The sequence below is a fragment of the Vanacampus margaritifer genome, chromosome 2 (assembly GCF_051991255.1).
Source record: "Vanacampus margaritifer isolate UIUO_Vmar chromosome 2, RoL_Vmar_1.0, whole genome shotgun sequence".
In the NCBI taxonomy this organism is placed as follows: Eukaryota; Metazoa; Chordata; class Actinopteri; order Syngnathiformes; family Syngnathidae; genus Vanacampus; species Vanacampus margaritifer.
The window spans coordinates 11,182,307-11,194,847 of NC_135433.1; the positions used below are offsets into that span (position 1 = coordinate 11,182,307).

Genomic DNA, 12,541 nt, shown 5'->3' on the forward strand with positions numbered 1-12,541 from the left:
ATGGCATGTTTATCTAGGAAGCAGCATTGCTTAAAACTTGTATGTCTGTCATCTCATCATCCTGTCTCACAATGCCCATAGGCTGATGTTAACGAGGCTGCAGCTCATCTTGTTTCCAGCCTACCACCTGTGTGAGTATCCAAATAATTGTTCCTACTATTAGAACCTTGTTAGGATCAGAAAACTGTCAAATGATAGAAGTTGTCTTTGTTTTCTGTGATACAGTCAAGGCATGAATATTTTGTGGGTTCCCCTCCACTGGTGTCACTGACTGTATTCAGAATGCAATATCTTTTATACAGGGAACCTGAAGGAAAGAAGCAAGATGATTCAGTGGGTCTTGCACCTTCTTTGCTGTTCTTAAATAAAGAGCCCACGGCTGTCCAAACACAGTCAATGAAACTGGTGAGAAGACACACACAAATGCATGTCTTCTTCACCTGTATATTGAAGGGGCCACATTATGGCAAAGTGACTTTTTCATGTCTTGGGCACATATAGTTGGGTTTCTGGAGTTTATGTATCAAGTGTGAAATCAAACAACTAAGGAAATCTCAAGTTATTTATATGCCTATTTCTGAAAACGTGTCCGTGAGTAAGTTGCTCTGCACTATGACCCCACTGTTACAAAACAGTGGGACTAATAAACATAACCACAGCCACGCGGTTCTCAGCCAATGGCATGATCAACTCGGTTAGCAAAAGATCACGTCAAGGCCACACACAAAAAATGCAGAACACACTTCAGTGTTTCGATAAGAGTGTGACTGTGACCGTCATCAGCATTCGCTTGTGATAAAAATGTTCTTATGTTCTGGTAGGTTTTGTAAATGGGAAGAAGGGGTGGTATTTGTGTTTATAACTAGGGCTGTCAGGTGATTAAAAAAAAATGAATCTAATTAATTAAATGATTTGTAATTAATCGATTTTAATCTTCGTTTTTTACGGATAGGCCTTTTGACAGTGATCTTACTCCATGAAAAACAAGCGGGTGGTCGCAGCGTATCCTCTGCCAAGCAGAAGAGGAGACAGCAGCATCGGGTGCTTTCTAGCGTGGCGAGATTATTCAAATTGTTTACCTTTGGCCCAGCAGTATGTGGTAGAGGATGGGGACTGATTTACTGCATGAGAGATCTACGCCCTGAAATGAGCTAATTTCACTGTGGCAAGCTCTAAAAATATGTCTACAATTCTTGATCCTTGGGTAATTTTGATGAAAGCATGCCACAGACATGTTAAGACCCCTGAGAACTGTTTTAAATTGTGGGGGAAAAAATGTTTATGTCTCTTTAAAATTTGTCCTTGGTCTCTAATCAGGTTTATAATGACCCAGTGCAGAAAGTGTCCTCAGGTAAGGAAGTGTTTAACCTGTGCTGCTCATTATCATCAAGTATTAATTTAATTTGTTTTCTAACATGCGACTAGTGATATGACTGCATTTTTTTTTCTCCCTCAAACTCAAAGGTCAAACACCAACCAGCATGCACAGGTCAGCAAGGTTTGTGTGTATGTGGTCAGGTTGGCTCCAACCACAATTTCAAAACTCGACTATCTTTCCCACAGTTCCTCCTCATCCTCAGTTTGTCCCACGGATGTTGCTGTTGAATTCCAGCCCCTCCGCCCATCTTCATCTTCCAATCCACCTGCTCCTCCACCTCTCTTCCTCAGCCACCACTTCCCCCCATTCCCTCCAGGTCAACAGTTTCTAAGTCGGCCACCGGGACACCCAGTGGCTCTGCCTAATTGGACTCACCCAAACCCTCAGGGTGCCCCCATGCCTCCTTTCATCCCCTCTTCCTCCTCCTCCTCCATCCCACCTCTCATCCAGAGGGAATGGTTCAGCCATCATAAACACAGGAGAGAAAGGTGAGTAATGTTTATAAAGTAGACACTTGCAAAACACTCAAATGTCTTTATTTTTCATTCAATTGTGTTTGTGACTGCGTCCTTCAGGTCTCCTGGCACACGATCCACCTACAGACGGTCCTCTCGTTCTAAATCCAAATCCTCTCGCTCATCAAGCAGGTCTAGCCGGTCCCGCTCGAAATCCCATGGCAGATCAAGGTATAGCTTTTTAGTGGCTGCAACAAAGCATGGAATTTTATCAAAAAGTGGTCATAATGTTGTACAATATGTCCATGACACAATTATTGGAGCTTGATTGTTTTGCTGAACTTTTAAGGAGACAGTGTGTAGATTTTAGGGGTGTAACGATATCCAAACATCATGATACGATATGAAGGTCACAATACGATAATTAGCACAATATTATTGGGGGAGTTAGGCAATATTAACTCATTCACTGCCATTGACTGTTATAGACGTCAAATATTCATTTGAACTATTTCTATTAGTTTAACTTTTTTCCCATTTTTGTTAAGAGTATGAAAACCTAGAATTTTTTATTGTACATTTAGAACAGATATAAAATTTGTGATTAATCGTGAGTTAACTCGTGAAGTCATGTAATTACGATTAAAAAATTTAATCGCCTGACGCTCCTAATTTTTTAATATTTTCTTTAATCACGTCAGGCGATTACAATTTTTAATTGTAATTAATCGCATGACTTCAATAGTTAACTCACGATTAATCACAAATTTTATATCTGTTCTAAATGTACAATTAAAAATTCTAGGTTTTCATACTCTTGTTAACAAAAGTGGAAAATTTTTTAAACTAATACAAATAGTTCAAATGAATTTTTGACATCAATAGCCGTCATTGGCAGTGAATGAGTTAATAAAAAAAAAATAAAAAAAGTTACAATATTGTAAAATAAAAAGAGCTTACGCTACCTGTAAAAAAAACACAATATTATGCTTTTGTACACAGCAGCAATGCATATAAAGCACCTACAATCTCTAATAACACTTAATATTGAGGCACTTACTTGCCAATGCACGCACACATTGAGTTGCTCCATATATTGACCATTAGCCTGGATTTTAAACATAGAAGGGCCAAAACATGCCTTGTGAAAATTAAACTGCACTAAAAAAAAATTAAAAAATAGCCACCAGAGGGTGCTAGAACATGCACAAATGGAAATCAACCTGACTTTTTTAACAGATGTGCTGCTTTTAATATCGTGACATGATGATGGCGATATTGTGGCAGTTTTTGTCGCGATATTGCCCTTTTCGTTACATCCCTAGTAGATTTGTTCGGGGGGGGCAACTAGTGGTGAACTAATAGAATGCAATGAAACTAAGTTTGAAGCGTGTGCATCTTGAAACGCGTGCACTCCGGTGCCTGAGTGAAACCACACTTCACAAGCCTACCACCAATTACTACGTTCGCTAAGTTTGTCTCCTTCGGGTATCCGTAACAGAAAGTTGGCGGCGAAACATGTGAGTTATGTAATATAATTAGCGATTACTAGACCTATGATTACACAGTATGAAAATAATGTACGTTGATGTGATAGAACTTTTTTTTTCATTTTATTGTCATTACTAGTGTTTGTTTTCTTTTGTTTTTAATGAATGAACATTGAAAATTCCTAAAATTCTACACAGTCCCTTTGGTACATCAAATATATGCCCGATGGGATAAATGGTGGTCGCCTTCAGCAAAGCATGTCTCATTCTTGTCCTTTTTAAAAGTATCAACTTGTTTGCCTTTGCTTATAACAGCATTGTATGCATTTTCAAACATGGACAAGAAGAATCTGTTTATATTCTTCACCAGGTCACCCTACTCCCGTCACAGAGTCCCACACACCCGCTCCCATCCTTCACGCTCCTACAGCTATGGTTACAAGAGGTCCCAGTCGCCCACGCCATCATCATCATCTTCGCCCCGAGAGGGTTCTCGTTCTGCTTCACAGTCAGATCACCGGAAAAAACGCCATCACAACAAAAAGTCCTCTCACAGCAGCTCCAAGTCCAGGAGACGAGTGGAACGCTCACCAGATTCTTCCAGACATGAACCAACAAGCAGCCAGGAGCCGAATGCGGATTACTGCCAGCAATGGAAAGTACAATATAAAGAGTGGTATGACAAGTATTTCAGTAGTTATGTTAGCCACTATCATTGCCTCCCGCCTCCCCCAAATCCACAGTGGGCGGACGGAGCAGAGAGCCATTGGAGCCACAAGGAAACGTCGTTCAACCATCACCAACGTATGCGCAGCACTTCAACGCATCGCCATTCTCCTCCATCTCAGTCGTCCAGCGACAGTCGCTCCAGCCTCTCTCAATCTTCCAGCGAGGGGCGTTCCCCTCCCTCACGATCTTTGACTGACTGCAGCTCCCCTCCCTCTCGCTCGCCCAGTGACACGCGCTTGCCACCGTCCGAGAACGCAGAGAAGGACAGCCAGGAGCAGAGAGCTCCAGAAAGTTCAGAAGCCCTCCCTGCCATCAAACCCGAGCATGAATCATCAAAGTATGATGAAGTTGTGTCAGAAGACAGCACTCGTTCCCCTGATGCTGCACACTCAACAGGCAGGAAGGACGAAAGGAGGCATCGTAATACTTGCGTTGACTCGATCCCAGACAGTGAGGCCTTCGATGCTGTCCAAAATCCACTCAAATCAAATAAAAAGGAGAAAGAAAAACAACAAAGACCAGAAAGTGAAAATAAACGAGGCAAAGAATCCAACTCTCTGCGGCAGAAGGTCAGGGAAAAAGAAAAAGCCCACAAAGTGGATAAAGACACACACCATGAAGTCTACAAAGCTTCTAAATCTGAGAGAAAGCGAAAGAAAAATGAAGAAAAAAGTCCCATCATACCACCTGACAGTGAGTACATGCAAAGCAACCTTGAAATCCCCAAGGATGAATGTCCTCACACTGGTGACAAAGAAAAGCAACAAGAGCAGAAGAGAGAGGAAAAGAAAGCACCATCTCCCAGAATGACAAATATCTGGGAGGAAGGGATGAAAGTCAAACCACAGAAGAAGATTAGCATCAACATCAAACTGGATGCGAGAAGACCTGAAGAGAAAACTGAAATACAGGAATGCCTTTGTTTAGAGAAGAGTGATGCGAAAGAAGATGGTGAGAATTTAGAGGTGGAAACTCCGGCTACCGAAAAGCAGCAGGCAACCGGGCTTCATGAACATGGGGTAGCAGAAGAGGAAGATGGGACCGAATCTAAAGAAGGGGACGAGAGGCTGAATATAGAGGAGACAGCGCAAGATGATAACATGAGAATTGATGGAGGAAAAGTGAAAGAGGATGAGATGGTAACATATAATGATGGAGAAAAAGAGAGGCAGAGTGTGAAGGACGTCACAGAGGATGAGAGCTTGAGAAACGATGACAAAGAAAAAGAGGAGGAGATTGACAGCCCGACAAATGTTGAGCGGGGAATCGAACAAAACAAGCCAGTCGACGCTATTGAAGAGAAAACAACTGAAGAGGAAAATGGCGAAGAGCTGCCAGAAGAATCAAAGCCAGAAGAAGAGCTGGTGGAAGGTGTGGAGATGAAGAATATAAGTGACGAAGACTCTGACTCTGTCGTGATGTTACATTCCAGTGAGAGGCCAAACATTACAGCGGAGGTTGACAGGTGGGGAATCTTTTTTCTTTTCTTTTTTTGCCAGAATTTTATTGTTATCACATAATTGCATATTCAAATTAAACCAAAACTTCAGTTGTAGATCAATTATGTTTTTAAATGCAAAATGGTATCAGAGTGCTGTTCTGGCAAATGTAATCATCTCGAAATCACTGCGGAAAGGCCGTTCAACTACGGAACAAACCACACTGCAATTAAAATGAACATCTTTACTTTAAAGCCTTTTCAGAGATTGTGATCCCTTAAAGTACTATCTTTCTTTTATGCTGCTCTTTTACTTTGGCCAACAGCAGCGCTCACATGGTGGACCACAGGGGAGGTGAGGAGTCTGTGGAGAGCAGAATCGAGGTGACAACACCCCCACACCAACAGAAACATGATGAAGACGACACGGTTGAGCTCATGCAGGTGCGTAACTCTTACTGTCCAATTGCTGGTAACATTTATATTGTACAGTACAAATAATGACCTCCCCACATAGAAGCTTTGTTGCTTTGTTTGTTAATAAGCAAGCAGCCTCAGTTTTATGACAGTATGTCCTCATGCATATTGAAATAATATACAGAGACTTGGAAAAAATGTTTCTCTCTCTGAAGTCATCCACAGTGCAGAGAAGTAAGATGGCTAAAGTAAAAAATAAAAATAAAAAGCTGTAAAATATGTCAATCATAAAATCAACGAAATTAACATTTAATAATGTTGAAAAAATACCCACTTTAATATTCATAGAGAATGTGTCTGTTCCCCCAAATCTACACAAGTCACTATACGTGTAGATATTCTCGTAGCAACGGAATCAAAACCAAACCGGTCAAGTCACCAGTGCATCACAATAAAAAAATTTTTAAAAAAATGAATTGTGGACATGAGATTGCGTTCCAGTAGAGCAATCCTAGTGAAAGGTCGTATTTTTAACCTCGACCCTTGTGTTTGACAGAAACCAGACTAAGCCAAAATCAGTATGCTAGCCTAAAATAATTCACTCCCTTTAAGCTTATTAACAATAGAAAAGGGGTTGCACTAATTGTTTGCTTTCATCTTTTGGTGTCATATATGCTGGAAAATACAAAGAATTGGACAGTGTAATTCCAGTTCGCTTGATTCATCTTTTCCCAAAATAGACTGAAAAGAAATATGACAGCTTAAGCAGCATCTCCCTTGAGAAATAATGCAAAGCCAATCAATCCATTCCAGACACCCAGAAATATGAACAAATTGTGTTTTACGTCTCTTCCACAAGCCAGAAGTCTGAGCTGTGAGAGATAGCAACTTGCCACAGGACATCCAAATCCGAGTAAGCAATGGAATAATCGATTCGGAAAAAGATGTGTTAGATGTGTACCTGGCTTTACACTCACTGATTTTGCAGATGAGAAATGTTTTGAGTCTTGGCCGAGGTCTTTGCTGCTTGCTTAGGTGCTCCTCTTTCAACATCTCTGAAGTATGGAACAAGTTAACAAATGACTGAGTCACAGCCTTTCTATTTTTTAGGCACCTTTCTTCACATTGGAGAAAGAGGACCCTAAAGAGGATGAACAGCAAATTCGTTCAGTAATGCCGCCTACGCCACCAGTGACAACAGACCACCGGGAACTTCAGGGAGACACTGAGCAAGAGTGTCAAAAGTCAGATGAGATGCAGACAGACGATGAAAGCCGGGAGAGAAACCCTTGTCTGGCTCCCTCTAGTGGCCAATGCAGAGATGACGTGAGTGGCCAATACAGAGATGACGTGAGGGACACAGAGTTGGAGGGAACGATGGGGGATGACAGGCCACTAGATCATGAGATAGGCTGGAAAGTTGAGGGTGACAACAAAGAAAGCCATGAAGAAAAAGAAGAGGTAGAAAAAGAGTTGCCAATCCAATCCTCCTTGACATATCATCGTGTTGAGAGAAATGACATGGAGCAAGAAGTCAACATAGATGCAAGCAAGGAAAGCCCTCCAGTCAATCACACTGAGAGTACAAAACAGATCAATGTAATACCAGATGTGAGATCTGATAGCACAAAGGAGGATTATGACCACATCCACCAGCATCACAATAATGACAATACGGAATGTAAATCCAACAACAGAAATAGTCCTCCACCTTCCCTCTCTGGAGAGCGACAAGGACCCCCACAGTCTAGCAAGTCTAGTCTGACATTAAAGCCCTCTGATGAGCCCTCGGTCAACTCGGTGTCCAAGTACCACCATCAAACCAAGTCCCGAGCTGCACCTCCCCCCAAACAGTCGGACACAACCACTGTCGAGGTGAAACCCATGAGCAGGGAGCAGCTGTGGAAAAGGTACAAGCTGGAAAAACTGTTAAGAGAAAGTCAACCGGATCAAGCAGGGAGGGAGGAGGAGGCGCAGCCGGAGAAAGAAGCAAGTCGGCATCAGGTCGCGCACGAGGCAAAAGTGGAGCGAGTGGGAGGAGAGACGCCCTCCAGTCACAACAGCGGCATCGTGAAGAAGAGTGAGCATGAAAAGAGGCCAAAGAAGCACAAGAGGGACAAACAACACGGAGACGCAGACCCAGAAGAGCGGAAACACAAAAAGTCCAAGAAGCATGATGGCTCTCATTGAAGAGGCCTCTTCTTTAACTTTTTTTTTTTTTAAATAAAGTGCCTCACTGGTTAGGTTATTTTCTTCTTTCCATGTCAAGATTGGATGAGCCACCCAATGATGAAAATGAGTAAAATGTGAAAGAAAAGCACTTTATTCTTTAGATGAAGCTAGCAAATGTTACATTTGGTAAGATTTATTATTTGACTCCTGGCTAGCAGTGCACAGAAAATTGTGCTGATTTAATTTGTCTTATTTCAAAATGATTGTCATGCTGCTTATAGGTTATAAGGAATTTTTTTTTTTTCTTCTTGTTTTGTAGGAAATAAATTACATTACATATGCATCAAAATGTGTTTGTTTTTTGCTGGCAACTGTGTTTACATTAATTAGCATGTGAATTCCAGTTGTACACAACACTCACCATGGTAAGAATGTCTTGACAGGCTCAATCAAAATGAAGAATTGTTATTACCGCTCTTGTATTGGATGTCATTGGACAACAGGCAGGTATGTACTGTATTCACAAGTCAAAGTCTCTTTTTTTAGTTTCTGCTTTAGCTTGTGTCTACAGCACTGCATGTCTTGTCTCTGTTTGGGGTTATTAAAGGTCATCTCGTCAAAAGAAATTTGCACCAGACAGACTGCAGATAGCCAGACGGGTGACGCATGCAGCAATCCAGATCGACGTCCCTTCTGTCCTCCTCGCACGTGTCGGGGCTCACAACTGAGGTACGCTTTTATCTTCATTCCGCTGTTCTGCATGATGTTCACCCTTTCGCCCATGTGATATTCTTTTGTTTCTGTGATGCGTTGTGCAGACGTGTCACTTGTTTGCGCTGTCATGCTGGTGCCAGATTCACATGCCTGTCCAGGTTAGGGGTTCGTTTAAAGGTTCTCCTAGTTCAGTGGTGGGCAAACTGGAGGTTTCCCTGCTGCGACGCAGCGTATTCCACACAGCAGGATCCTTCCCTAGCTTATGCAGAGCTTGCTGATGAGCTGATATCAGCTGTGTTGGAAAAGGGAAACATCCAAAACCTGCAGGATTCCGGCCCTCGAGGACCGAGTGCGCCCAACCCTGCCCTAGTTCGTCTGTGCGTTTTCTATAGGTACTCCAACTCCCTCCCACAGCTTAATGAAGACTAAATTTGTCCATAGTCATGAATGGTTGTTTGCCTATAGTTGCCACAAGGTGGCAACAAAGCAGTGTTTTTGTCTAAATGAAGCTTTTCAATTCCCTTCAACACAGTTCATTGGCACCAAGATGCCACCAAAACAGCACATTTCAGTTCATAACAGAGGAGAGGTTCCCCCCAAAAATCCATATTAGGAATTTGTCAGTTTGTGGGGGAGCAGTGTATTAATGTGCACTAAAAATGACTCCATTTTGGTGTATTTTATTTTTGCACAAACTGAGCGTGCGTTCTGTTTAATTAGTGTGACTGTGGCAAAGACTGAAGGCTCATGAAGATGTTGATAAGAGGGCTGTTTAAGGTATTATGTAAATTGTAGTGTTGTCATTATTCATCATCACGCCATCATTCTGACACGTCACAATCGGGTTTTTTTTTAATGCACAATCATGCATGATTTTAAAAGTACATTAATATGTTTAGGCTAGTTTAAAGAAAAAATGCAAGGTTGTCACAGTTATAGGAAATTTGGGGGAAGTGGCCTGAAAGGTCATATTTACAGTATGTTGTAATTTCATACATGTCAAAATATTCTAGAAAAAAAATCCAACTAAATGTTTATCAACTTCTTTTTTGTACCATTATTAATGAATGATTCTGTCGAGCTTTTAAAAAACAAAAATAAAAAAAAAGAGAAGCATGTTTTCTTGTCCACTTTTACACACGCTCCATGTGTAATATGGCCACAATGCAATATAGAATAGTACATACATAATGTATCACATAGTTCATGGGTACGGATGGGCGTGTCCATCTGTCTGTATCATGGTTATTATATTTAATGCAAAGTAACAAAACAAAACTTAAATTGAAAACATTTTCACCAACAAAATCAAATAAAAATGAAAATGCCTAAAATATATAGTTTTTTTATATATACACACATATATATATATATATATAACTGAAATTACATCTTATTTTTATAAAAAATAATTTAGATTTTGGTTTACTTTGCGACACAACCCGATTCCTAAGTGACCTTTATCTACACGCGGCAAATACTCTGTATTTAACAGAAGGGGGGAAAAAACTATTACAAGTAAAAACTAAAAATAAACATATTCGAACAAGAACTAATTGTACTTGTAACTGTCATGTTTATTTCTAGTCATGTTTAGTTCCTGTCACGTTTAGCTTCTGTTTTCCTTGTGTGTTCCCCTTGTCTTGTCATTTCCTGTTTTAGTTTGAAAATGGACTCCTCTCGTTTCTGGTCACTTGCCCTTCCTCGTGTGGTGTGTGTGTGTCAACCCTGATCCCTGATTGTTTCCTCATCACCCTCATGTGTCATCCAATCAGTGCCCTCAGCCACTTGTCTGGTCCAGGTGTGTCTTGTTGTGTCATTAGTGTTAGTGTATTTAGTCTGCTGTCTCCCCTCTGTCTGTGTCGGTTCATTGTGGTATGTACGTCTTTCCTCATGTCATGCTGCCTATTATTTGTTCCCTCCCAAGTTATAGTTCAAGTTCAAGTTCATGTTTTGTTGTTGTTGCTGTTGTTGTTGTTGTTGTTGTTGTAAGTCTTTCTCCACGTCACGCTGACCTTTTTTGCCTTGTCAGGAACCCTGTCATGCTGTTAGTTTTGCCTAAGTTGTTTAGCCATGTTTAGATTCATGTTTTGTTAGTTCAATTTATTTTGTACTTTGAAGAAAGCCTTTTTTAGAAATTAAAACCTTTTTTCTTGGACTACACCTCGGCCTCCTTGCTCTGCCTTCCCGCATCTGGGTCCTAAAGCCCCCCCCTCCTTGACAGTAACTGTAACTTGCTGTTAAAACTAATTAAAACTCATTACACTGACAAAACTAAAGTAAGCATGACATAAAAACTGAAAAATCCAAACCAATTTTAGTGTGCGCGTGTGCAAAGTGTAATCCTATGCTGTCATGAATAAGTTATACCGGCATCGACCGCAACAACACTGACACACATTCAGCTCAGTAAACACATGCTTGAAATGAAACTCGTACACACTTCATGTACATTTTCATAGTTCAGTCCAAAAACATTCAGACCCTGGTACATATCTCCATGTAATTTAGAAATGACACCGCTGCAAGCAATGTAGCATCAAATATAGAAGAGTAATGTCAATTCTGTCACTTAATGTGTAATGCTACATTTGCCTAATGAATGCCGGTCTGTCTCGACATGCGCCTGATGACTGACTGGCGACCATTCCAGGCTGATGGCTGCCATTGCCTGGAAGTCAGCTGCGATCTAGAAAATGAATGGATGGATGGGATTTTCGGATTTTTCCTCAAACGTCCTCAATATTTATCAATCATTTTCAGACTGTCATTTCTCATTGATATCTTAACTCTATATTGATGGTGTAGAAAAACATAAACAAGTCACATGAGAGACAATCCAGGACTAGAAGTAAAAACACATTAAAACATTCATTAAAGACAGCAAGGGAGAAAGTAACCCAATATATAATGAGGCAAAACAATGAGAAAGGAAGGAAATGAGTAATTTGGGTGTTAAAAAAAAAAAAAAAAAAGTATATTTATTCGGGGGGTGCCAAAAAATAGATTTTCATTTAGTGTGATTCAGAATCGATTTTAAATGTCCCAAAATTGATTTTATTTAAATTATTTTATAGTGTCTTCTGTTTGTGTGTGCCTTTATTGGGAGCGCTGTTCATGTTGTACCCGATTTGGCCACTGAAGGGCAGCGTGGTTCCACGTTCCAAGTTGTAGCCACATTAGAGAGTAGAGGGAAAAAGTTACGATCTAGTTATTTCAATAAAAGTTGTTTTTTTTCCAGCGTTCTTTTGAGTGATAAAAGCGCTGCGAGTAGCGTGCTAATTAGCGTTAGCGAGTCAGACTGGAGTAGATTCTTTGCACATCTATAAATTAAAGCAAAAATCATTGTCAATCAAATCATTTTGAATCAAAAATCGCTCTTAATCGAAAATGGATTCTTAATCGAATCGCACCCCCAAAAGTCTGAATCAAATCGAATCGTGAGACATTTAAAAATTCCCACTCCTAATATTCATAGCCTAATATACCTCTTGTAAAGGGAGTCTGGAATGTGAGTGGCAATCAAATGAAACCAATTGCTGATGTGTGTTTATGCCATCACACCGCTGTGTAGAAATGATGCACAAGCTCCGGATCCTGCTCTGAGGTTGCCACGGCAACGCCCGTCACACTGCCAGGCCACAACCGTGCGCGCGCACTCAGTGGTAATGAGAGACAGGGAGACTGTGCCAGGGCAATCTCGCATACACACACACACACACACCCCTTCCCCCATGTCCAAGAACAT

At 40.9% G+C, this 12,541-nt stretch overlaps 1 protein-coding gene across 5 annotated transcripts in view; it reads left to right on the top strand.

Moving 5' to 3' along the window:
- The window catches only part of rbbp6 (retinoblastoma binding protein 6), a 30,330-nt gene extending 21,902 nt beyond the window's left edge, over positions 1–8,428 (top strand). For 3 of the 5 annotated variants that reach the window (XM_077555622.1, XM_077555621.1, XM_077555618.1), the window contains 9 exons: positions 82–131; positions 303–405; positions 1,318–1,351; positions 1,465–1,498; positions 1,564–1,866; positions 1,954–2,064; positions 3,694–5,517; positions 5,817–5,934; positions 7,018–8,428. In XM_077555622.1, the coding sequence (XP_077411748.1) occupies positions 82–131; positions 303–405; positions 1,318–1,351; positions 1,465–1,498; positions 1,564–1,866; positions 1,954–2,064; positions 3,694–5,517; positions 5,817–5,934; positions 7,018–8,097 (3,657 nt within the window). In that variant the 3' untranslated portion in view covers positions 8,098–8,428. The remainder of the gene's footprint in view (positions 1–81; positions 132–302; positions 406–1,317; positions 1,352–1,464; positions 1,499–1,563; positions 1,867–1,953; positions 2,065–3,693; positions 5,518–5,816; positions 5,935–7,017) is intronic. The other 2 variants (XM_077555619.1, XM_077555620.1) reach the window with 2 other exon arrangements.
- Positions 8,429–12,541: the final 4,113 nt, after the last annotated feature.